At 47.8% G+C, this 26,845-nt stretch overlaps 1 protein-coding gene across 1 annotated transcript; it reads left to right on the forward strand.

Moving 5' to 3' along the window:
- LOC116434988 (LIM/homeobox protein Lhx9) lies at positions 1-24,333 on the forward strand. The gene is made up of 7 exons (XM_031994018.2): positions 1-408; positions 849-1,024; positions 4,271-4,581; positions 8,842-9,015; positions 10,010-10,242; positions 20,639-20,874; positions 21,373-24,333. The coding sequence occupies exons 3-7, from the start codon at positions 4,304-4,306 to the stop codon at positions 21,625-21,627; spliced, it is 1,176 nt and encodes a 391-aa protein (XP_031849878.1). The 5' UTR covers positions 1-408; positions 849-1,024; positions 4,271-4,303; the 3' UTR covers positions 21,628-24,333.
- Positions 24,334-26,845: the final 2,512 nt, after the last annotated feature.

Consider the following 26,845-nt stretch of genomic DNA (forward strand, 5'->3'; position numbering starts at 1 on the left):
TCCGGCCAGCCCAGGATCGTACTATTACGCCGACGGGGAACAGCTTCCCTCGCGGGCAACTTGTCCGCCGCGCGGCCGACATTATCCGCTCGCTTGTTCGCCCCGTGGCCCGCGCAGCGCGCACCGATTTCTCCCTCGCCAGGGCCGAGGAAAACAAAAAACGCCGGCCGCCGGAGCTGCCGCTCGTTTCTTCTCGCGCTACGCGACACGGGAAAGTGGCGTCTTCCGGGCGTCGTCGCGGTGGTCAGGTCGACGCGAGTGAACGGGAACCGGCGACGGTCACCGGTGTGCCGACGCTGCCCGCCGGCGCGCGGCTACGCGAGGAAACGTGGTCCCGGCGACGGAGATGATACGGGCCAGGTGATCGCCGCTGGACACAGGGGTGTCTTCGAGCGAGAGGACAGGCAGGTAGAGGATCGACGGATCGGAGACGGGAAATTGGCTGATCGAGGAGGACGTGTCTTGGTCGAACCTACGAGGGGCCTTTGATGTTTCTCGCTGGAGAACGTGGATGTTCGGTGAACGAATTTAGGGGATTGTCCTGAAAGATACTTGAGTTCGCTGGGTTTCCCTTTGATTAATCTTCCTCGGACTCTATGAAACGTTCGTCTCGAAGAGAAAGTGGCAGGATCGTCTTATTTAAGTAGAGATTTGTGAACGTGAAGACCGAAGGACCATCAGGACATCCGGAAGGAAGACTGTCTGCCGAATCCTGAATCGATATTCCAGTTCCCTTGGCTTCACTCCCGATTTCCCGGCTCCGAATGCTTCCGACGGACTGCGGCGCTCGGTTCCGTCGGTTGTTCTGGGCGTGAAGGTTGGAAAAAGATTGTTGTCGCTGGTTCAAGGTCACCGGAGGGACTCGGATGGAAATAGCCGGGTCCGGGGCGTAAATTGGTGACGCGGGATCGTTCGCGGTGACGGGAATAGGCGAGCGACGGCCGAGGCTGGGAGCAGCGGAAGAGACGTCGACGGCGTCGGCACCCGACGCCGCGTTTCCAGCTGGTTAACCGCACACTTCCAGGTAGGTACGGAACGGTGGCGAGATCGGGGGATCGTTAAAATTTTGCGGGGGCCAGGATTCTGATGTTCGGTGGCGACGATGGAAATCACCGTGACGGACGAGCCGGGACGGGTCCGTCGAGGATTTTCGGTGTTTTTTAGCGTCCACTCGGAGACTACCTGACACGCCTTCCTTCGGGGCCCACGAGGCAAATTGTTTAATTTGTGCTGAAATGGACCATTGGCTTGACGCCACTTTGGAGATGTTGGACAGTGAGCGATGGCTTCTGATGGGCTATCGATGAGGGATAGGGGTTGAGACAGGCTTTCCGTGGGTTTAATAGTTGACTTCTGGGTTTCTTCTGTTTGGAGATCGTTTGTCTTTTTGTGCATTAGGTTTACTGGTATGCGAGGATGTAGTGTTTTGGAAGTCTTTATCGCTTGAAGGTACTCGATACTGTTTCATTTGAAACGTCGTCGTGAACGAAATGCGATCGAATTATTTTCTCAAATTAATCTTTATTCACTTCTGCGCAGAGTACATTTTTCCAGAGCGTCGGGAGTTACGAACGCGGTCTAACGCTCGAAGTAGATATCTAATGCTAACAGTAGATTTAATACACTCTCCCATAAAACACCGAAACACTGTTACCTAAAATAAAAGGAAAATTTCACGGAGTTATTATCGCAAGCATCTACCTCTGCTTCCTATACAGACACGAACGTCGCATACAGAATTAAGACAGCCGTACCAAGAGAAGTACTCTACAACAATACAATTCAACATGCATTCCGATCAGCCCAACATCAACAAAACTTCGGACCACGTGAAACCACTGTCACACGCCAACAGCCACGTTAAAACTGAAAAAAGGATCATCGTCGAAGCATAAGCGACCCTCGAACAATCGCAGATCCCGATAAAACGAATCGGCACTCGGTAACGGGCAACGAACAGCATTCGAACGGACCCGCGACACCGTAAAGCCGCGTGTTCGCGCGCGGCAATTCGAAATAATGAAACGAAATCGCTGGTCGAATTAGCGGTGAAAAACGAGGAAGAAGATAAAGGACGATCGAGGAGGATAGAGCGAGAAGGAGGGGCGAGGGCGTGGTGGGGATACTTGTAAATCAGTGGGCACACGTTCGGCCTAATACGTCGTTGACAGGCGGCAGCAAAACGGCGTCACCTTGGTAAAACGAGGTGTACGGTGATTCCAGGCGAACGTCACCTTCCATTTAACTTACAGAAATCACGTGCGGCCCGGTGAGAGAGAAACAGAGAGAGTGAGAGAGAGAGTGTGTGTGTGTGTGAGAGAGAGAGAGATAAAGAGAGAGAGTGTGTGAGAGAGAGAAAGAGAGAGAGAGAGAGAGAGAAAGAGAGATAGATAGAGGGAGAAAGAGTGAGAGAGCTCGTAAAGGACGTTGAGTTATTGTGGCGATCCGCAAGGTTCTACTAATTAGCTCGCGGCCGATTCGAAACCGAGAGAGCCCACTACCCCGGGAGTCATTCATTAACGGGACAGCAGTCACGAATTGTTTTCATTCATCGGTTCTTGCGTGCGCCGCTGCCGGAGAGAGAAGTGTCCTGAATGAATGCCGGCCGGCTCGGCGACGCCGCCACTCCTGTAGGAGCCGGGAGTCCTTCAAGCCTCCAACGGAACTCGTCATCGCGATGACGACGAGAAAAAGTTTCTCCTCGGCCGCCGCCTGCCGGGTGGGGGCGGATTTTCACCGTGAAACCGAGCAGGCCGAGGGGTGGACGAGTGGTCGCGGGCTCGAGTGTCCCGCTAAATACGCGGTGTCCCTGAAAAAGACGATTTTTTTTCGTGACGCAAGACGTTCATGGGAAACCTGTCTGTCATTGGAATTGCGATGATGGGAGAGTCGCGTGGGTATTTCGTTGTTAGTAGAATGTTTGGTTAATTGTGCTTTAGGCGACGTTGAGGGGGGTGGTTGCTTATGTATTTGAGAAATGTTGTGTATGCGTCGTTTTATAGGTGTCGGTGATGTTTCTTAAAGTTAACGTAAAGGGAAGTCGACTTGTCTGACGTTACATTTGTTCGTGCGTTGTATAATGTTTGATATTGAATATCTAATGATATAATTTTGCTGCGTTTGATTAATTCGTGTGAGGAGGGTTGAGATTGAATCGAGAAAGGATTTTGACAACAGTTGTATACTCTTTGATCGTGCAACAGGGTAATTCGATTTGTTCAATGGAAACGACGGTTAACGTGCAGTTGTAGGGAAGAGTTAGAGATGAAGATGTTAGGGATAGATTGTAAATTCGATGGTGGTACGTAGAAAAGTGGAATTTAATTGTTGAAAAAACACTATCCCTGATGTTCAGTTCGTTTCGTGTTCGTTTTGCAGGCGCGGCGTATTTACGCGTAGCGTGAGGGGATGTTATTTAAAGAATCATATAAAAATTTATGGAGACAGTTAAGAAGATTCATGAAAGGGTAAAGAAGTTGATAAAGCAATTAATTATGATGTATACAGGAAGGAAAATATGTATACGTTGAAAGTATACTACAGTTTTAAGGACTACTACGATTTAAGCTGCATACTCGGTGTAAGAAATATAGTGGCGTCGTAAAACCAGTAGGCGGTGGAAACAGTAGCACACTTAAACCGCGGGAGTTACGATGCTGAACGAAACTGAGTTCTTTTAATCCACAATAAAAATATCTATTTTATTGCTCCTTTGAAATTTGTGTAAACAGTAAAGATAAAATACATACGTATAACAGAATAATGTGACTTTTACATTTCGTTATAGCGCACGCGAGAGGCTGCACTATTATTGCTTCAACAAAATATTATTTTTTCTTTCTACACGGTTTCAAGGAGCCTACAAAATAATCATAGTAAACACGTTTCTCGAAACTCCTTTCAAAATCTCTATTCCCAATGCTTTTTAAAAAGATCATCGTATATATTCAGATTGATACTTTGATCGTAGGTGTCGTGCGTTGTAACTAAAACACATTAAACTTTCCACCTCACGATTAACACAATAAAGACCCCCGAACAAATGAGACTATCTAAATATACATCTTTTAACCTAAACGTGGATGTATTCAATTCACGAGAATACTTTACTTTCGAATAGAAATGTGTCTACAAATTACTTCCGTTGCAGTACTATATCTAGTAACAATAATATCCTATAAAATAAAAGACGAAGTACAAACTAAACATGAACGTCACGTTTGAAGATGAAATAATGCTTCTCAAATATCACCAAATTCTTTCCCCGCAGAATGGCTTGGAGGCAAGGGCCATTATTCTCGAGATGCTGAAGGAAGTCGGTTGCGGTAGCAGCACACCCCCGCCAGGGGATGGTGCGATCAGCAATCGCCAGGTCACCACCGGCGAGAACAACAACACGGACGCCAATCTTGGTTGCGGGGGTTGCGGCAGGGAGATAGCCGAGCGATGGTACCTAAGGGCTGCGGATCGTGCATGGCATTGCGGCTGTCTGCGCTGCTGCCATTGCCGGGTCCCCTTGGCCGCCGAGTTGACGTGCTTCGCCAGGGACGGCAACATCTACTGCAAAGAGGATTATTATAGGTTAGTACCGAGTAGTCGTAAGAGGATTAAGCGAGCGTTGCCTAGGGTTGACTGAAGGGTGTCCCCTAACTGCCACGAAATCTGAGGAGCGTCCAGGAATCACAGGGAATATCAGACCCTGCAGCAATGATCGCGGACTCCGTGTAACTATTAGCCGACTATTCCGATCTTCATTCTTTTTCATTACACCGGAACATTCGGCATTTGATCTTGACGCCGTGTCAGTTTGAAACGAGGCGATACGGTAAAATTCGGTGAGCTTAGTGGATATTTGATAATGATTACTGCTATGGAAATTAGTTGCCAGATAATTGACAATCGAAATAATTGTGTAATTTCTAGGAGAAAAGAAATTTGAGAGAATGAGTAACAAGTTTCTAATAAGTGAATAGCTTGCTTAGAATTATATAGAAAAAATAAATCTCCTTTACCTCGCGAGAGTTACCGTGAAATGATTCAATAAGAAAAAAGACAGCCCGATAACTCAAGCGATTTCCTTATAAGCAGCCGTTTCGATCCTCACAAAGGGATCCATGCGTCCACATTACGGATCAAAGACTTAAAACATTCCTTATGAATCTTTTATATTCTTTACAAAGATGAGTCTTCCAAAGTTTTAATAAACCCCTTGGTAATTTCCAACGATGCCATTCGGCTCGGGCCGCCCTTCCCCGTTCGACCCACCCCCGGTTATTTTTCTGAATTTAAACTTCTTTCAATCCCGAATAATACGCTTCGAGCACTAAAATGAGATACAAACGGAGAGCTTTTTCTCCGTTTCCCAGGATTTCTTCGTTGTCTCTGTGTCTCCCTCGGCGTCCACGCGCGAAACAAAGCGAGCCTGATCGCTCACCGCGCCATTATACGTCGAATTACCGGAATGACGAGCGGAATTAATGCAAGATCCGCCGTTCCACGGTTCCACCGGGCCTCCGCCATACGGCTTCCCGTTTCAGTATTTATTGGGGTATCCGCGAATTTGCATAGGAGCGTCCGCCCTGCTCAAAACTTCGCCCGGACCACACAAAATGTCTACTAATGGCCACCGGTAACCCGTGGAACCTAGGTAGCCTAACCCGGGGACCTGAAATTCCACGGCCGGTGATATACTCGCCGCGATAAAAAGACGCGGTCACGATTTCCAGTAATACGCCACCGGATGACACTTCGTTTTTCGTCCTGCCCCCGAACACTGTTCCGCTGAAGGAGGGAGGACTGATCGGGAGATCGATCGCCGCGGGTTCACGTGGGCGTTCCTACGATTGTGCTGGGCACAGTGTGTCGATAGCGATCTGGATAATCCTGTTGATTCTCGGCTTCAAACTGTTCGCGTCTTAAATTATCGTTGCTGCTTCTGGGTTTCCTTTATTCGAGATATTTGGCATTTGATAACGCGTACGGTGTGTACTGATACGTTTTACCAACCTTTTTCAATTTATCAGATATCGATCGTTATAACGTTTCAGTGGAAAGACTAGTCTACGGCTTTACTATTTTTCTGAAAATTATATAGAAGAGTTCAGTATTTCAGCGTTACTGATTGTTAGAAATGGAAAGAAATATTACATTTGTCGCATGTTGCTAAATTAACTTTGAAATATACATCGCGAGCTTGATCATAATGATAAGTTACGTTCAAGGCACGTTGCCTACGAGGAAAGTATCAACAGTAAGAAACATATACACATTTCCATTTCGGTACTCAATAAAGTACCACTGGACACTCGCAGAAATCATTGAACGATCGGACTCGATGGCAATGTAAATTGTAACATCGAACAAGATCGAAGGTAGCTGTTCTTGTCGACGTCCCCGCGTCATTCAATCGTTCCGCGCGGCGGAACCGCTCGCGATCGCACGTAACCACCGTAACCGGTCACGGCCGTGCCGGCGTCGCGGATTAAGATATTAAAATGCAAAGTCTCGATGAATGAAATTAATTAAGTTACACACGGCCATTGTGGAGACGGTAATTAGAAGCGACGAATCCGTTGTTGTGTTTTTGCTCATGGAACGGGTGTTCTCGTTGAAATTCAGAGCGCAGTTAACAAGGTCGGAGGCGGAGGAGCACGCGTTGCATAATTCTCCGGGAGTCCTCAAAAGCGTGAGAACCGCTCGGTCTCTTTTTATAGTTTCCTCCTTTCGTGCTTTTTTTGTTCCTTCTCGTTTCATTTTTCGCCGTCCCCACCCCCCCACCCCCCGCCACCCGTTTTTCCCGCTGTTGCTCGCGTTAAGCGGATTGAAATTGTTAAATTGACGAGCTTCGACGGGGAGAACGTTAAATATTCAATCCCGCGTATGAATTATTCACTTCGGAAATATTACCGACGGTCGGTGAATAAACGTGACCGAGACCAGGCTCGATACCCGCGCGCGCGAACATGAATTAATTGACAAAACGAACAAAACACGGTTCACAGGGAAGAGATTAAGAAATGTTTGTATACCGTTCGACAAGGGGTGAGACTGTTCGATACGGGTCTCGCGCGGAATAACGGAGAAAAATCGGTGCCGTGGCGGCGGCGACGCCATCGTCCGCCATCTTGAATGCCGTCCCAGTCGTTACGCCTTCAATGGATACGAAAAAAAGATCGTGTTTCGACCTTGCCACGCTGTAATCGTCGCCTAATCAGCGCCACGTCCTGAGCTTTCGTGGAACGATCTAATTAAAGGACACAAAGGGAACGGGAGTTAAGTTCGTCACCGGACATTCCGCCGGGTGGTGAACTGCGCCGTTACAACGAGAAGGTTCCAAGCTTTTTTCCCTGAATGAAAGATACGCCTTGTAACGAACGGAATATACCGTGCGTGTTCCTCTTTTTATCTGTGCCTTGGTCATTAAAGTTGACTTTCAAAAAAACATATTAAATCCGACATTAAATCCGACGATACGTAGAGATTTTCAGTTTTTAGTAAACGCATACGGAAACATGAATCTCCTTTGCATTCGATAACGAATGGAAGAGAAAATTCTTGCTCTATTTAACTACTCGTCTAGACTCCAAAGCAAACAAAATATACCGAAAGCGTCGTTCAAAGAATATCCCAATGCTCAATTACTATCTGAAATTCCCCTGGAAATATCAAACTTTCCGAACAACTAGAATCTCTTTGTCTCCTATCTCCATAGCACCGGTAGGCCACGATCTCTTTCCCCGCGCGCCGGAGACACAGGAGATTCCAGGCGAGGGTGTAACACACGTAGGACCGGTATTCCTCGAGGCTGGAACGGCTGCCAGTTCGTTAGAGAAGAATACAACCGGCTCCCATGCAATATGCAACGATCCATATCCAGGCCAACCCCTTTGTCTCTATTTGGTTTTCGCGCTTCGGAAACTGTAACGCCGCCCGGCTCGATCGTCGACGGCCGATATGAGGGCCCGCGAGGAAGAACCGTGTCCCACCCCCCTCGTCGTTTCCCTCCGCCCACGCGGCGGGGTTATGGTGTATTAGTGGAAGAAAAAAGCCCGTCTCGCGAGCCGCGGCGACGCGGGACGCGGCGGGAACAGAGGGGAGGCGGACGGCATTGTTCTCCGATTTTGGTCCGAGCGGATGGTCACGAACAACGGGGGGTCACGTGCGCGCGAACGGGGAAGAGAGGCAGCCCGGGGATCGATGAATTCGAGCGACGATCGGGATCGTTGATTTTGTAATTAGGGGATTCTACGAAGAACGCGTGATCGGGAGTCGCCTTGAAGGAACCCGGAACGGGACGGCTCGGCTGAGCCGAGCCACTGTGAGAGGCTCTGCTTCTACTACCGGAGGATTGAAACCGTTTGATTGGTGGTTAGATACCGGGACGACGTACTTTCAGGGGAGTCCTATTGTTGGGTCGGTCGGGCTGCTCGCGCGGGCTACCTAACAATAGGGCTTTGAAATTTTCATTGTTCCGGACGTGGCTTAGATAGTGACATCTCGTAAGATACGAACCGGTGACCGATTTTGTCAATGCAATTGTCGTTATTGCGGGGTTCGGCTCTGCGATATTCTTTGCTAATTGCGTTCGGTTCTCGTGAACTTTCAGCTAACAATAGGCCGCACTGAAGTAACGTTAAATGACGATTCAGGTAACTTCGTTAGAATGTAGCTGAGATACCTGGAAACTCTAAGCTATCTTACAGCTGCTAAATTATTTGGTTAAACGTATCTTTTACTCCGTGTTCGACAACTATTCTCTACTGTTACGAACGACGCCTGATATCTTAAGGTTTCATCCCCTTGTAATGACAACACGATGTCCTAGATCAATTTTATCCGCAGGTTGTTCGCCGTGTCAAGATGCTCGCGTTGCCGGGCAGGCATCTCCGCATCGGAGCTGGTGATGCGTGCCAGGGACCTGGTGTACCACGTGGCCTGCTTCACTTGCGCCTCCTGCGGCACCCCGCTGAACAAGGGTGATCATTTCGGGCAGAGGGACGGCCTGGTTTACTGTAGGTGAGAAACACGAGCCGGAATTACCATCCACCAAAGGCCGTCTCTTTGTTATCAACGAGTTTGATGACGAGAGTGACAGAAACACGAGCCGCGCCGGCCTGTTGCCAACACTTTATTATCTTCCCCCGTCCACGGCGCGTAATGACAGCCCTCCGACGCGCGGGTGAATCCGGTCTTTTCGATTCCGAGAAGCTCCGTCGCGGGAACCGGGCTTGACGCGCGTTCTCGTAAAGGGAAAGACGTCGTCGCGGTGGTGCCCGCTAACCCGCTCGGCTGGATCGATGGGATCGGTGCGCGCCGGCTTATCACTGGACGTCACGTACGTTTATTAATCCCCGTTCATGGCGGATCTTGATGGGAACCCTGGGACAAATAAGGGACGTACAAATGGCACCGGTTAATTTCAGAAGGAGACGTTCCCTCGGCTAGCTTCTTGGGTACACCGTGGAACACTTTGTTCCACAGTGCTGCCGACGGAGATACCGAATAATATAGACGTACAATTTTTTACCAGGAACAGTCGTGGTTTTTCTCATTATAAACGGCTACGGTGACTGTAAATTGATCCGTTTGGGGTATTCACTTCGTATCGCGCTTCACTTTACTGTAGTCCCTATGAAAGATCATACCTTAGACTCAAATCTTCACACAATTATTACAATCTACGGAACTTGAACGATTCAAGATCCCAGTATCCCAAAAAATCTGAAACACCCGAAGATCTAAATATCCAAAAGTCAAGAAGAGATTCCAGTCTTCTCAACGCACACTTCTTTCTTGTATCTCCGCTTCTACGTTGAAACCAATCGACTCGAACGTGGTAGACTCATCGATCCGTCGATCCGATCGAGCGCGTACCGTCTCGGCCATTAGTCTGTCTTCTCTCGCGAGCGGGTCCGCGTTCGCTCGTTCATCGAACTCGTCGGATAACGCAGGGCCGCCACTGAAATACTCGACAGCAAGGTTCACGAATGACGAGCTGGTCGGTCCCAAGACCTCACTACGAGTTGCTCTGCTGCGCGGGCGATTACGGGAGCGCGGCCGGAAGCATCGAGGACATCGGCTCGCCGGGGGTGTCGCCCCTTCCGGCTTATTACAGCGCCGCGGAGCAGAGCCCGATCACCTCGTCCGGCACGGTGCAGAAGGGCAGGCCCAGGAAGAGGAAGCTGTCTGAGGTGACCGGCTCCGAACTACCCGTCACGATGAGGCTGGCCGCCGGTGCGCTTGGTGAGCAATCTCTCAACCTCTTAATTGCGCCTTCTTGCCGCCATTCCGTCTTGCCCTTTTATCATCATATGCCTGTCCGATCGCGGTATGCCGGACACGAAATGCCGCGGTATGTTTTACTTGTTCCTGACCGGCCGCAGGTGACATCCCGCGAGATTTTTCAGGTTATAACGATAGGATGGACACCGGTCGGAGGTGTTCGGGACGTGTTTCATTAATGCTTTGCGCTATAACGACGAGCGAGGCTATTGATGAAGATTTATAGATTAATTTAGTCGTTTGTACCACTTTGACGAGTCTCATTAGCGATGGCAATTTTAGACCAAATATGGCCGTCGCGAGCGAGACCCGAAGCCATAATACGAGTAAAGTATCGTGCGGTATGATTATGGCTTGGATTTTGTTTGGTTAAATGGCAGTGCAAGGGGTTACTGGAGATTGATGTCGTGTATTATGCATGGATCAAAGTAAAACAGTATTTCGCTATTATCAGTTTCTATTATCTTTGAAGTAAAGTGCTTACGATGAACGTTCCTGCGAGCTGTTGATAGTAGGAAGTTATGCGAGCTTAGCGGCCGATGGAAATGATATAATAGGGGTTTATCTTGGTTTATTGAAAGTGATCGAAGGATATAAAGTTGGAGGTATTTTTAGGTGGATAGTCAGCATGCTTATTACTGATTCAAGTCGATGTTCGAACTTGATCCACTTGAGCCGGTTGGATTCTTTCGGTACAGGGGTGTGGTGATTTGGAGAAGGTTCAAGGATAATTATGAGATTACGGATTTCGAATGATTAATCTAATTAAGAAGATTGATAAGCCGAGAGCGCGATGGTTGGTTGATGTTTGGCTTTTATTGTTTTAGTTGCACTAGTTCTAGTTAAGTATAATAAGAGAAGGTAAGGTAATGGGCAGAAAACACGGCAAGGGATAAAATTATTATATTATCTTACAAATTCGTTTCATTTTCCGGTTGAAACTAATTTATTTCTTATCGAATGCTCATTTCAATTCGCTGCATAAGTTAAAATGGCAAGATGACATAAAGTTAAGCCTTTATGACTCTAATAGCTATCTTATAAGGAATTGATTTCGTCATTTACCTCGCTGAAAATATAAAGGGAAGTAAAACCATGTTAATGACATCCAGCTACAGCTCGTAACGAAACGTGATATTACATTAACGGCTCTGAGTGTTTAATAATTATTCCTACTTAATATACCCTTTAAAAATGTCCACGATTTTAACGTTTCCATCTTAACCTTTCCATCTTCCTTTAAGGCAATGAACTTTTTCTTGGCCGCCGTATATTCGCTATTTTATAATTCCTTTGATTATTAATTCGCATAAACGTCTAAGAAAAAGATGTCGCCTTCCCCGTGATAATATAAAACTGCATGAATTTTAACAATATGTTTGCCTATCAACAAGAACTTTTTCACTTCATAGCCGCCTATCCTGGCCATCGTTCTTAATAGTACGTCCATGTTTGCACGGGGCTCCCCTTTTTTTCACCCCTCCCGCCGGAATTACTGTCCGGCGTTATCCGACTTTATTATCAATACTAATTGAACTATGACTAGACCGCGAGATTTTATACAATCATAGTACACACAATTACATCAAATTCAATACGCGAAAAAAGGAACGCGAATGAAATCTAAGGAAGAATTAATATTATTTAGAATCTTATAAAACCCTTAACGAACCACAGGAGTTTCCGATTGGCTCTGCTATTAATACTACCGCGCAAAAATCTCTATCCACGTCCGTCCGCTATTAATAACAATATTTTATGCCGTACAAACTGTCTGGGACCCGGAACCGAATCATCGCTTAATTACGCGTTCGATTTCCCTCGTTTCCCGTGGAACAACCATTCAAACCAGCCAGCCGTCCATCGCGTTTCCATCGTATTCGTTCGCATCCGATCTAACCCTTTGCACATTAAGATCGCTTCCACCCTGATATTTCCCCCTAAAACGCTCGATTCTCCGACGCGACAGTTCATACAGTGACTAAACAAATCGCCGAACACCAAAAATTAAAAGGAATAGCTTCGTTAAAAACTATCGTACCTCAGAGACGCATGAATAACAACAAACCAAATCCATCTTTCTACTCGATGCATTCTCCACGAACGATTGTTCCATTAGCAGAAGTTCAAACAAATATCTCCAACCAATTCCTCCGTGCCCAACACACGACACCGAAACCAGAAGAATTCAATTACAATCGACCGAGGACTAACTACGAAAACAATTGTATCGCAAAGGGTTAGATCGAGGCCAATTGAAAGCAGCACAAGCGAAGGGGGTCAGTTCTCGAACGAGTTATTTATTCAGCTCTCGAAAAAAGGGAAAACCGTTTCTGCCGACGTACAAAAGCAGTCGACGGGCGAGCGTCGGGTCGTCTCGCGCCGCTCGCGACCCGAACGCCCGTTCGCCGCGCAGCCGCGCGTCCGAGGATCAATTTGGACGGACGGTGGGCGAAATCTCTTCGCTGAAGAATTCCGTGTGTGCCGACGTAAGAGGAACAGAGAACCGCTTATCGAGGCGAGCGTGAACAATCGTCCGCGCGCGGCTCGCGGGTCGCGATCCTCGAAAGCGCCGGCAAATGTTTGCACACCGAAGGAACCCGGCCATTATTCTCATTGCTCGGCAAATAATGCAACTCCCCCGACTAACCTGTTCGATTCGAGGGTTGCCGGGATGCCCGGTTGGTTCAACTGAGATGAAACTATAATAGCTCGATTCGAATGACTGCGAGAGAGAAAGAGAGAGAGAGAGGGATGGATATTTCGCGTATATCTATGAAGGGAGAGAGAGAGAGAGAGAGAGGGAGACGCGTAAAGAGAATGGAAAGAAAAAGGAGAGACCGCGAGCCGCGCACCACGTGTTCCCATGGTTTTAATACCAATGTTTGAAAGCACACCCCCGTTTACCATCCGGCCCAATTATCCCTCCGGCAACCCCTTCCGCCCCTCCCTGTTCCGCTCCCGCGTTGTTTCACCACTGCCAATTACACGTATTTGCGTCCTCGAACCGGATCAGAGCCGAGACTGAATTCTTGTGAATTCTTTATTGTTTCGACTGTACGATGAGCGGAACAAAGGGGTCCGGCTGCGTTTTCTTCCGTCGCCGTCCACGTATTGTCGACTGTTTTCTCTTCTGTCGTCGAGAGATCGATCGATCGGAACGGACGATTCGAATTCGACGGAGGGATCGTTCGAATCTGTTTTTGAGGAGGCTCGGCACTTCTGCGGGAAAGGGTTGCGCTGGTTCCGGAGGGTCTCAGATCTCTTTGTGCCTTAATGAACTCAGTTTTTGAGAAGTTTCACGTGGCTGGAAGGGTTGAAGGAGTTAGAGAGTTCCTTTTTTTCTTCGGATCCTCCGGGTAAGGGTGTTTGGATCTTTCTTGTTCGGCAACGGGGAAAGTTGGCTGAGTTCGGGGTGTCAAAAGCTTCTGTGCTTAACGAGCAGCTGGGATTGAGGATGTTTTTTAGGTCGCTGGTAGTTGAGGTTCGCAGACTCTCGGGATTTTTGTTCGAACGGGTGTAACGTAAATTGGAGATTGGTCGATTTCTTTTCGGGATAGAATCGCCTGGCGCGTCTGTCTATCGCTGATTAATTCCACTCGGAATAAATATCCATGATTCAAGTAGTATCGGCTAGCCCTGAACGGACGACGCTGGTTAACCGGTAATCAGATGCACTCGTATATCAGATACAGCTTTTTAATTCCTATACATCAGTAACATACCTCTTTGAACAAATATTTACAGACAAAACTCATCAGCTTCTATCTCGACGAAGAAATCAATGAGTTCATCCGAATAAATTCTTTACCATATATTCATATTTACTGTATATTACAAACAATACCCTATCCGAAAGCATTCCAAAAAAATGCCCCCGAAAGCGGAACTCCTCTAAAACCGTCAATAAAAAAATCAATCCCCCGTTTCACAAGGAAAACAACGTCTCCGATGTCGGAGGTAATCAATTCTCCACAATTAGGACCGCGATGATCGCGTCGCGAGCGTTTCGAACGGCTCGAGAAACGGCGAAGTTGTCGCTGCTGCGATCCGGCCGGCTCATCGAACGCGGCCGGCGGACGTCCAGACGGAATAGTCCGAGAGGGATCTCCGGGACGGGGCAAAAAGTGTCCCAATTATATATAAAGACAATAAAACGCGAGGCGAGTCGGCCGGTTCCCATCCCGTCCCGTCCCGGCGCGGCGCGGCGCGGCGCGTCGCGTCGCTTCATGGACGATTTTATGGCTGTTGGTCGTAAATTCCTGCCGGTAGTCCGAAAGTGATTCCGCTTGATCGCGCGTCGATTATAAAATAACTGTGGCCCGGTCGCGGCGTGCAAAACCGGCCGCTCCGGGGCTCGGCCGTTAGAGGGGAGGGGGTGAACGCGACTCTTGAACTCCACGGAAAACGTCGTAAACCATCGCGGAACAAATGAGATCCTTGATAACCGACGCCGGAATAAAATCGGACACGCCGGCCGACAAACGAGGGTGCTTTACGCGGCGCGTTAAATGAATTTATCGGTCGGCCGACGCGCGAAATGAACGCGTCGTTTTCGGGGATCGTGTTCTGCAACGCTGGCTCTCCGCGGGCCAGTTAGCGTCTCGTTAAATTAACATTTGTCCACGCAGTCCGGCGCATTTCGTTAACGATCGATCCCCTGTCCGGGAATTAGATCGCATTCGAGTAGACACAGTATCGAAATCGAACGATCGGGATGCGGATTTTTACGTTGCGCGCGTACCACAGCCTCAATTAGATTATTCTATACCGCCCCCGAGACGATAATAAAATTACGCTCGAATTATATACAATCGATTCGCGGAACGAGCGGCGGACGGCGGCGAAGTACGAAAAACCCTTCCGCCGAGAACTCGTTTACGATTATTAAGCGATTTTATCGCGCACTCGGTGTTAAACGTTCGCGTTCGTTCATTTTATTAAGTGTACCGCGGAATTGGCCGGCGCGAGGCTTAATTCGAGAACACGAGGAGAAGGAAGAGCCGAGGTAACGAGCGGCGGACGTATGCCGATTTCGGGGATACTTAAGCGTCTCGTTATCGCTCGCCGCCGAGGAACATCGCAACGCACTCTGTACTATCGTAGATTAGCGGCGGTCTTCTCTCCACGGTTGACAGAATGAGAATCCGCGGGGACGGATCGAACGAACGAGTTTTCGTGGCCGGTTTCTTCCCGAGATTCGCTGAAAAGAACACATCCCGGCAGCTTTCACCGGTCCGCGCGCGGTTTCCTCGTTAGCCGTCTATGAGTCGAAAGAACACCGAATTTTTTTCACTCCCGGAAGAGAGCCAAGGCGAGGTTTCAGGCTCGGCGGGCAATTTCACCGGTGCCGGCACCGGCGTCCCGTCTTTCAGCGGCGAGGCTCGGCGCTCGACGAGCGGAGAAAAGGCTAGGCCCCGCGGACAGTGACAGATGGGTATCGGTGGCGAGATGCATCGATTGGCCGATGTGGCCGGAAAAGAATGCTGCCGCGGCCAATACGTGGCCGCAGCCAGTAGAATGGCCGGCGGAACACTATAATGCCGCCTGCGTGCGTTTCTTGCTTAGCCGGAACGTCCCTCGGCCGCTTCGACCGGTCCGGCCCGAACGATTCCGCGTGATTCCGGCCTCTAGCCCCGGTCCTGACAAATTGTTAATCTCATTCTTGAACCACGAAATGCCTCGGCCGCCATTCCTGGCCCCGTTCCCGTTCCCGTTCCGCCGCCCCGGTGCACGCCGCGACGCGACGCGACGCCCGGCGACTTCTCCTTGGGAACCAGGCCAGTTTCGCGAAAAAACTTGCGTACTCCTTTTCCAGGACGCCACGCGTTTATTGATAGAGCTGGTTCCAGGGAAAGCGATTCTTTCGGCGTCTACGCGCCGCGGGGACTTTCGTTTCTGTGGGAACATAGGCGGACGGATCGTTGAAAAATTCTTGGCTACGGTTTCGTGTTACGGGGATTTTTGACTCGTGGAAATTGTGCGAGTTTCTGGGCTTGTGCTGGGGCTTGGAAAATGCGCGGGGGATGAAGAAATTGGAGGTTAGGGTTTAGGAGTGTTCTCGATATTTTTGAGTTTAGCAGGAGTTTTTGTTTGGACATTGTTTTTTGTTGGATGTTCACTTTTGGAAGTTTGGGATTTATGAGTATTTGTTGTCTGTGAGGTTCATGTGGGTTTGTTTTTAATTGTTTTTCGAGGAGGTATTAGGTTTCTTTTGTTTCATCGCCATTTTAAAAGCGCGTTGGATTTAGTAGGAATACATAGCTGTGTTCGGTGGATTAAAATGATCCATTTACGATTAATTGTTTCCTCCTTGCTGGAATCATAAAGATCGTACAGGTTGGTAAGCTTTTTGCGACGTCACAGATTAGTCACTTTTAGTGTCCAGTATTTCCAGTGTTAAATTATTCATACGTCGATCTATAATATTTCCCATGTTCTGTAAGTCAATATTGCCCGCGCAAAAACTGGACAAGAACTTATGACTCAGTTTAGTATAATTTATTACTCTTTCTCCAAACGATGTGCTGTAAATACCCTTATTCCCGTATCCAAACGAGACAAACAAATTCCCATAAGAATTCTTAAGAATCCCTCTAGCGAAAAGCGACTCCCACAGGATCCACTGTAGCAATGCTAATTTGTCCGGGTAAAATACCAATTAGGAAGAGGCGCACGGGAACGTCGCTTCCGCGGACAACAAGAAAACTCCTGTCCCATCATTCTTATCGATCCCTGGCATCGTCAATCAATAATACAACACTCGTGCTCTGACAGTCTTAAGTATGTACTTATCGTTTATCATAAATGTACAGAAACAAAATTATTTCACGATACACTGAAACCCCTGAAGCAAACAGTTATATAAACGGGACCACATTTCGCTAACATCAACTTCATTGCAACTCTGTAAATCAACCTTCAACTTTACAGCCACAACCATCAGACATAATATTCAAAAACATTACACCCACAAAATTCAGAACAAAAGATCCTCATCTTAACCGAACAAGAAACAGAACCTACCCTATAAAACCCTATCAAACCATCATCCAAATACCAATACCTTGGCAAACCTCAGCAAACCACAATACCTCTATCCACAAAACCCAAACTCCAAGCACAGTCATACAAATCCAAGACACAACTCATCAACACAAACTCACATTCTCAATCCAAAAGACCTAACCTCCCATGACCCATCAGCATACTCAATCATACTTCCAAACGATCCCAAAAGAATCTCCAAACCCGCAGGAAACACAGTTTTCCAGATCAGTCGGAAACAAAAATCCGTGTCGTTCACCCTGCAAAAGACACGGGAAGGGAGGCAATGGGGACGTTCGCGGTGCGCGCGAAAGCGGTTCTTCTTTTCTGGATCGCGAGCCAGAACAGCCCGTCGACGTCGCCGTCGTCGTCGTCGTCGTCGTCGTCGTGGTCGTCGTCGTCGTCGTCGTCCGTAGGGAATGGAAGTTCGGGACAATAAACAGTAATGGCGGATACGTGCTCGGGGATTTACTTCTGGATGACTCTGCCTCGCTGCTCTCCCTCCCCTCCCGCCGCCCCCTTTCCGTCTGCCCCTCGCCGCGGAGCACCGGGTCCACCGGCTGTCCACGAACGTCGTTGGAACCCGTTCTTTCTCTCCATTGAATTCAATGGTTACCCTCGTCGTCTTATTTATTGGATGCGTTCCTTCGCTCCGGCGCGGCGGCGCGCAACAACTACAACCCGCAACGGACCGACTGAACGGGTTGCACTCGATGTCGTCCCGATTCGCCTCTGTCCTCCTCCTCCCCCCTCCCCCGTCCGGCCCCCGACCCGCCGCCCCGTCAGCAGCAACGCGGAGAGCAGGCTACGTGCGGGTTACGTGCGCGGAAATTCGTTTGAACCGGGCGACCGCGCCGGTTCCCGTTCCTCTCGTTGCACGGCGAACGATCGATCGACGCCGGCTGACGGCCGACGCGTCCGGTCCTCCCGCCGATTTCAATGGAATTTTCGTGCGGCGATTGGCTTTGGGCCTAGCCGAAACGGAACCGTCATTGCCGGAGGCATCGAGTTCGGTCCCAGAGGTGGAATTTTGGAGAATTGTCCCGGCGGACGGAGATGTTTGAGGACAGGCTGTCTTCCTCGGGACGCGGAAGATGACGCGGGACGTGGCAATCGGTTTTTTGGGATTTCGGGTTCGATGAATTGGATCGTTGACGTGCGGTGAGTAGGTGTAACGTTCGGGAAAAGTGTGCGGTTCGTGTGTTCGAGTAGGGGAACGTTTTTAGTTGGCCTTTGAAGTTTCGAGGGGATTTTTTGGGGAGGGTAATTATCTCGAGGGTTGCAGTTCTGGGATGTAGACTATTCGATGCGATTTTATTTAAATTTCGCAGGTACTTTCCTCATGGCTGGGGGAATTTTGAAGTAACAGTTGTGGTTGGACTGGTTTATTTGATTTTGGTTAATGTTTCTCGATAGTCTGACTCGTTGACTGTCGTTTCTTGTGTGCGCTGTGGATGTTGTTTCGATAGTAATTGGTTAGTTTGATGTGGTGTAAGTACAACGTAATGGAATCCGCGCGGAGATTTTAACTGTAATTCCGCTATTCTTAATAATGTCTCGCCGTTGAAAAAGTTAATGAAAAATAAAGTGACCATAACCGTGCGATGTTTTATGGAAACGTAATAAAAGAAGCGTTTATTCCGCTGTTTAGGAATGTTATTCGGTAAAAAATGAAGCCTCCGGTGGTTGTTATAAAAGGCCCCTCCTCGTTTCGGCTCGCGCATTTTCGCGTGTTGTAAACGCAGAAAATCCGCGGCGAACACAAACGCGCGGCATTGCGTCACATTGATAAAGTACTTACGCTGCACCATGAATAATCTCTGATTATCTCCGTTGATCATTCTCGTTATGAATGCTTATTGCATTTTTCTTTTATTCCCCTTTTTACTTTATTGCGTTAATAAATATTTGCTTTAAGGAGGACTTTATGATTGGAGTCGCGAAGTGTACTTACGTTTTATCATCACCTACAAAAAATGACATAATAAATGCGTCATGGTTTATTATCGCAAAAATATCGTTTTCTGCGTCATCCCTTAAATAGTAAGTATAAAATATTAGGGAAAGCTCTTATCCATCGAGCGAAACGAGGAAAGAGGAATGAAACAGAATGGCGCATAAACCTTGAATCTTTTTTCGACTCCCTTATGTCGCAATTTTCATTCAGTCAAGCAGAATTTGTACGTATCTAACCAATGATTATGGAAACTAGCATCGCAAAGGGTGCGATAAAACTGAGTTACTTAATATGTTACGTAATAACTAAATTCGCTAAGGTATTAATTTTTATTCAACACAAATGTCTATAAGCTCTACAAAATTAATTCTAAGTTTTCTAATAAAGTAGGTACCCGGTAATGAATTGTTTCTTAACGACGAAACCGATAGAACAGCCGAGTTAATCGTCAACCGATGGTCGATTCCATCGAGAAATCGAAAAACCGTGGCACAGAGAAATTTAATCTTCCGCCGAAATCTTCGGCTGGACCGCGGGCCGAGTTTGTTAAAGGAGGTTATACCCCGCGCGTGCACGGAGTCCATACGGCGCGCGGGCTTTCGCGTACCTATTACAAAGATTTCTTAATCTGATCGGCCGGGAGGACGCGCGAAAGGAGCCCGGCCGTATCTGTAAAAAGACGAGACAGCAGACAGAAAAAAAGGCGGGCGTCGATCGAACGATACACTGGAGGCTCGATCGTAAATGAGAGGATTCCTCGGCGATCGTTTCTGAATGCTTGTGATCCATCAATCGATACTAACCGGCTATCTAACCTCCCTATCGATCGATTTGTTCTTCTGTTTGGTAAAAATCTAGCAGAAATGTCATCCCGAGCCTGATAACTAATTTATTAGAGAACCATCCATTGTGTCTCTCGCCGTTATTATTCAGTTAATTTATGCGTACCAACCGTGAAGATAATTAACGTAGCGTGCCGGTGATTCATTTCGAGCGAATCACTTCACCTATTCGAAGATGCATACGGTACAGCAGAGTCGATGTTCTTTATAAGTAGAAAAAGTGAGCGCTGTACAGACACAAGCAGGCAACTGGCAATCTGTTCATTGAACAAAGTTCGAAAACGAAGACGGAAATCTCATTGGAAACGAATAATGTAATACAATTTCTAAAGTGAATAAAGTTTCCGAGTACGTGAAACTGGAAAATAGTGAGATTTGGAATGAAGCAGTTGTTCCTCTTTTTAGGGATCACGGAGATAAAACAGATAAATTGAGCGTGTATTTCCGCCGGAATTCCGATCGAAACGCGTGAAATAAGGAGGATCGAATAATGTCGGACATTCTGTTATAGAACTTCTCCATCCCACCGAACTGTCTTCGTCCATGGAATCCCTGGCGGCGTACGACGCGTCTGTCGGATCACCTGGTCCCGTGCACCAGAGCCAACGAACGAAGCGCATGAGAACGAGCTTCAAGCATCATCAGTTGCGAACGATGAAGAATTATTTTGCTATAAATCAGAACCCCGACGCGAAGGACCTCAAGCAACTGGCGCAAAAGACGGGACTCTCGAAGAGGGTGCTTCAGGTAGGGCATAAATTTCATTCTCAATTCCCGTACGTTCTGGAATCGTAAATCGGATCGCCGTTCGGCTAATTAAGACCGAACTCGTAATTACCGTATGAGCACTTCAATTTCGCGTTGAAATTAATTTCGAAATTGTTACCTCTATATTACGAGCACTCTGAAGAGCTTACTCCGCGGACGAGGAGTAATTATAGAAAACAATGTTAGATACGTTCACGATCGAATGTTAACGAAAATATCTAACGATCGGGCACGATTGAAATATTACCGAACCGTAAACACTAGAAGCTAATCACGTTTCACCGCGTTACGCATCGCCGACACGTAACTTCGCGAATAACTCCAATTTATAAATAACGTTATCTATTGATCGTGATCTCAGCTTCATCGTCCAACTATTAATACCTTCTACTAACGGTCAACGACAATTCTACCCCGAAAACAACGAGAGAATCGCGACAGATCTCTTCTGAACTAGTCAATGTCCGGTTGATTCAGGTCTGGTTTCAAAACGCGCGCGCGAAATGGCGACGGAACATGATGAGGCAGGAGGGCAACACGGCGGCGAGCAACGTAGGGTGTCCCGGGACCCCGGTGCCCTCGAACACCGGCGGTTCGCCGAACGTGGGACCGGCGGCGAGCATCCTAGGGGACAGCAACAGCATGCCGTCGACCTCGATGGAGGAGCTGCACGCTCTTCATCACCTACATTCCGGCGTTTCCTCCCAGGTCTCGTTCTCCGATCTTTACTGACGACGGCTTGAGATGGAGGAAGACAGCTATAGCAGCCTTTCCAGCCATCTTGGATGAAGGATCGTCCGCGCGCCCTTCTTTCGGAACGACTTTCGACCGTCTTTTCGGGGGGGGAATGGCGGTCCGCGCGACCTACTTGCTTTTCTTTCTATTTTATATCCTCACGGTCGACGGAAGAGCAACCGGCCGCCGAAAACGGACACCGGTGTTCCGACATTCACGGGGATTTCCTCTTGAACAGGTGAACCTAAACAATTGGGACACGCCGACGATCTTCCCGGTGAGTAGCGAGAAAGTTGGCGAACTTCCAGGTAAACAGGTGGACGTCTCCAAAAATGAGTACTCCTCTGGATACCGATGAAGTGTTGACCCGTTAGGAGGTCTTCATTCGATGCTAGTGTTCTTTCTTACCACGAACATGCTAGATTCTAGTAAGCCATCGCCTCCGCTAGAAAGGGGCAGCTATTAAATACGATGGTTACGTAACGACTACCGATTTCGCAGACGTGAACCGCGCGTAATAGGAGTAAATAACTGTTCATCCATCATGGGGATCATAACTAGTAGCCTCTTGTGTATGGTCGGTAGATCAGCTGACGGGACTCTGGAACGATTTGCGAGCGAATTGAACAATGCTCACCGGGAAGTCGTCGGGCTTTGCGATTCGATCAGGCCGACGAGAGTCGGCGATGATCGACGGGTGTCCGAGAACGACAGATTATGTTTAAGTAATCAGTGATAATAATCATAGTTCCATGCACATCCGAATTACCAAAGGTACTAGGCGATAGTTTATCTCGCTAGCGCGAGCTGGGTATTTGTGCGGAGAACGAGTCACCATTAGAGATTCCTCGGAGGGGGGAGTGGGCCGCGTTCGATTATGAAAATGTCGCGCGGCGTTCCTTGGCTCGCGAAGTTAATGAGGGCCGTTTAGCATCTAATTGGGATTCGTCCGTTTTTCAGACGGAGTCTATTATCTGTTCTTTTTTCGTCTCGATCGTACTCGATTATACACAGGATATTTGAAAGTTTTGTTTTCGCAAAACGGTGACAATATGTGCTGAGAGTAAAAGCGAGGGAAGACGTAGGTTCGTTAATACTTTGTTAATGAGCGGCGTTAACCTACGAAGCTGGGAGATGATATTTGAAGAAGGTATTTGTGAACTAAGGTTTACATCATACATATACTGATTAATCGATTGATTTTCTCCGGTTTATAACTGTAATGTTTCGTGTAATTATAATTGGACCAACGACGGTCTCGCTTCGATACCTCGATCCTGCCCTCGCGACACGCGGCCCCGACTTCGCGCGCTGCTTCTCTTCCTTGTTAGCCGAACCGAAGAAGTTAATAGAGACTTTTTGATATCGAGAACGATGACGATTCGCGGCTAGGATCGCGGATGAACAGGTGACGTGTCTTGAAACGGCGTTCCTCTCCTCGTGCCAAAATGTAGCTAAGATACGAGTTTTTTCTACGGTGCCGCGCGAATCCAAAGGGATCACGGATTAACCAATGTCTGCAGCATTCAGTTCGTCGATCATCGGTCTTGTCGATACAGGAACATTTGAGGATTATTTAACCTTGAACATTCATGTAATTCCTTGACATAGACACCTAAGAAATTATTTCCATGTGAGTATAAAAATTCTTGAGGAATTTAAAGTGGGATTAAATGTGTCTTTAATAATTCAATGGTTAATATTTGCATTCACGATTTAATGAGAACGAAATTTACTTCCCTTTGCGTCTAATTGTAATATAGACTCGTAATTATCATTGAAGCTTCCCAACTCGAAGTCCATGCATGTTTAATCGATCCGTGCATAATGGACTGTAATGTACGGAGTACAATACACGAATATTCCTTTCGAATAGTCCATCTTTGGATTCGATCGGTACGAAAATACACTCATTCGACCACTGACGACACGGTATGTATATTAGTGAGAATGGAAAAAGAATGAAGGAAAATTAGCGGAGAACACGAACTCGCAGCATTTTTAGCCAGATTCAAGCCACACGTATGGCACGATTGCGAATATGGCTTCGGGGACAGTTTTCTTTTGAAATAATCGCGAGTCGATGTGTAGCAAAGTGATGGACACCAAACGTCGGTCTTTTTTTTCTGGCCAATTAAGTTCACGCGATTTAAATTCCCGAGATCGAACAAGAAGGTAATAGGAACGAGAATTCTTCTGCGCAAGAGAGAGAACGAGTGAGGTAGAGATAGATATGGAGAGATAGAGAGATAGATTGATAGATAGAGAGAGAGGGAGAAAGAGAGAAGAAAAAATAAGTTTACTATCAACCGATGGAGTACAATATTTATAAGCGGCGACAGCGTGAAGCATTACGCTTGTTAATTGCTGAACAAGATGGCCGATCGGAGGATTCTAAATCGTCTAATTTACGTGCAATTATTCCGCGCGAACAGGATCTCGTCAATTAAACGTGTCTCTTCCTTTCCTTGTTTAGCTCGTTTTCCACTCATTTTGCGACACAGAACCCGAGTCGTACATAGTTTGCATAGCTGGAGAAAATGGCAACAGTCGCATGTTAGGCAAGCGTAGCATAGCGATGATTTCATGTACGTCGGCGTCTTAAAGTGCGTGAACCAATTATGTAAAACTGTATAGATGAATTAATGTGCTGCATTCGAGTGCGACTAATTATCGTATAATAAATAGTTACGTACATCTGGACTTTTCGAAACGGCACTCTTCGTTTATCGTCACCTATCCCTATAAATACGCGTCCCGGTTCTACGATATATCCGCGGTAACGTGAAATATAATGTCCATAAAATCACGGCACCGGCGAGACAAAATCAATTTTCGCGCCGATATCCAGCAATGAATTCTTTATGGTTCGGTTTCTTAATGAAATCCACTTTTTCAACGCGCCGAATGAAAATTAGATTTCCGTGCTTAGCCTGACAAGGTTATTGCCTCGAATTACTTATTTAATTCTTGTATCGGCAATAACGCCGCCTCGGACGTTCAATTTCTCATCGTGCTCTCCCCAACGAAGCGGGAAAAAGAGGATCACCGACAAAGATAAATTTCCGAAATTCGATAAATATTTTAAAGTCAATACAAATGTATCAAATAACTTCTTAACCAACGAAACGTTACAAATCACTCCCCAATTCCAAACAAGAACACGAAAACCCTCGACGAAACCGTACAGCGCTCTCCCAAGAAGACAATTATGCATTTCGAGCGAATCTCGGTTCGCTTCTATCCCGGTGGAACGAGGAATAGTCGAGGCAACGGACAAAGTCGGGTCGAGCGGAGCGAAAGAGCCTGGTCGCCATGAAACACGAATTTTATTCGCGCGCCGCGTTATGTCCCCGTTACCGTTGGCTACGCCGCGACCCTGACAACTCTGTTCCCTCTAGGGGTATCGGTAACCGCGTTACGAGGCCTCATCCCCCTCGAGTTTCCGCCACACGCGAACCCACGGCGAGATCCGGGCCGCGGAGCAAGTGCGAGTTCTAATTAGCATCAAATTAGGTATTTAAGGATTTCACGTTCGTGCGTGAGCTGCGACGGGGTTGGCGCGCGTGTGTGTGTCCGCTGGACGGCGAGGGGAGCAGAGGGGGATGGAGAGGAGGCTGTAGGTTCGAAGAAGAAGAAGAAGCAGAGGCAACAGAGGAGGAGGAGGAGGAGAAGAAGGAGGAGGAGGAGGAAGAGGAGGAGGAGGAGGAGGAGAAGGAGGAAGAAGAAGAAAGGGAAGGAAGGTCGAGAGGCAGATGAAAAGGAAAAAGAAGGTATCCTACTTAGGGGTTATACCAACATAGGGATCTCCTCGTGTAAATTGTAGGCCCTGGAGTCGTATAAGTGCAGCGCGCTGCATGCCCGTACGCCGTATATATTTTGTCGGCGCTCATATAAGTTAATTTTCAATCTATATGCGGGTTCTCGGATGGCGCGCGGCGACTCATCAACGAAATGAAGAAATTGAGACTCTCGTTAATATTTAATGAGCGCGGGGAGATACAATGGCCGACCCCGTACCCGGGGACCTCGGAATATCACCTGAACGGGCGCGCGAGCGGCCGCGTCCGGCCCGATCGAGATGCGGCGTGTTTACAGGCGTGTTCACCGCGCCCAGGGAACGTGGATCTCCGGCGAGGGCGGATTCGGAGATACCGGAGAGGCCAGTTGATGGCCTGCTGCTACGTTTCTCGCTGGAGAAAAGGGTTTCGCGAGGGAAACACCGATCGATGGCCAGTTGGGCGGGTGAACGAGCGATTTTTGGGGTGCTCGGAACTGAACCACTGGAGAAGCTTTTTGTGCTCTTCGGTGGTGATGCTTTTGAGGCTTTTGTTCTTGGAATGTTGGAGAGAATTTTACGGATAAGAGTGACACTGGGATTTGTCAAAGATTTTTGATATTTGTAGAGTAGAATGATAGAAGAGAAGCGAAATCTGAGAATTGAGTTTAACGAACTTGTGTTATTTTCTTATCGTCCATTGTTCCTTGATATGACGAACGAATCCTGGTGTTTCTAGAATTGTGTTACAAGAACAGACTCGTTCATCAAGATTTACCGAAGTTCGATGAAGGGAAGACAATAACTGGATAAATTCGCTCAAGGACAATACAGGCGCAAACATTAAAATACCACCGTCAGAGCGAAAGAATTGACCAAACGTAAACTCGCGTTCAACAATAACTAACAGCCGAACCGGTAATTACCCGACGATAAATTAACCCGCGCCGGAGATCCATTTCTCAATTTCGTTCCCAATAAAAGCCCACTCCAAAGTATGAGTGCCTGAAAGGATCCTCGGCCAGCTGCTGACAAACGCGAGTTCCCGTCGAAGCCATTAATACAAACACCGCGGTAAACCGTACTCACCCCTCGGAGGTGCCAATTTACGCCTCTTTTGTCGGCCAACCTATTTACAACTAATTTGCGAGTTGGCTACGGGGACCGGCGTACGTGTAAACACCTAAACGACGAACGAACAAGGAGTAGGAGGGGAAGATATACCAGAATCGTCGTCTCCGCGCGTGTCCACGGACTCTTGTACATTTCCTGTTCGAAAAGCGGCCCGTCGTTGCCTTTTACAGAGCGCGACAGCTGCTCGCCGCCAGAATCTGGCGCTCCCCTTCCCGGCGATTCGTCGATCGCGAATCGCGATCGTTCGTTTCGCGCACACTTTATCCGGTGTCCGTCCGCCGCGGCATAAATTCGTTTTCGGCC

The sequence above is a fragment of the Nomia melanderi genome, chromosome 4 (assembly GCF_051020985.1).
Source record: "Nomia melanderi isolate GNS246 chromosome 4, iyNomMela1, whole genome shotgun sequence".
Classification (NCBI taxonomy): Eukaryota; Metazoa; Arthropoda; class Insecta; order Hymenoptera; family Halictidae; genus Nomia; species Nomia melanderi.

Coding starts and splice junctions, on each gene's coding strand:
- LOC116434988 (XM_031994018.2), top strand. CDS start 4,304: ATGCTGAAGGAAGTCGGTTGCGGTAGCAGCACACCCCCGCCAGGGGAT. Junction 9,016..10,009: donor GACGGCCTGGTTTACTGTAG/GTGAGAAACACG, acceptor GTCGGTCCCAAG/ACCTCACTACGAGTTGCTCT. Junction 10,243..20,638: donor GCTGGCCGCCGGTGCGCTTG/GTGAGCAATCTC, acceptor ATTCTGTTATAG/AACTTCTCCATCCCACCGAA.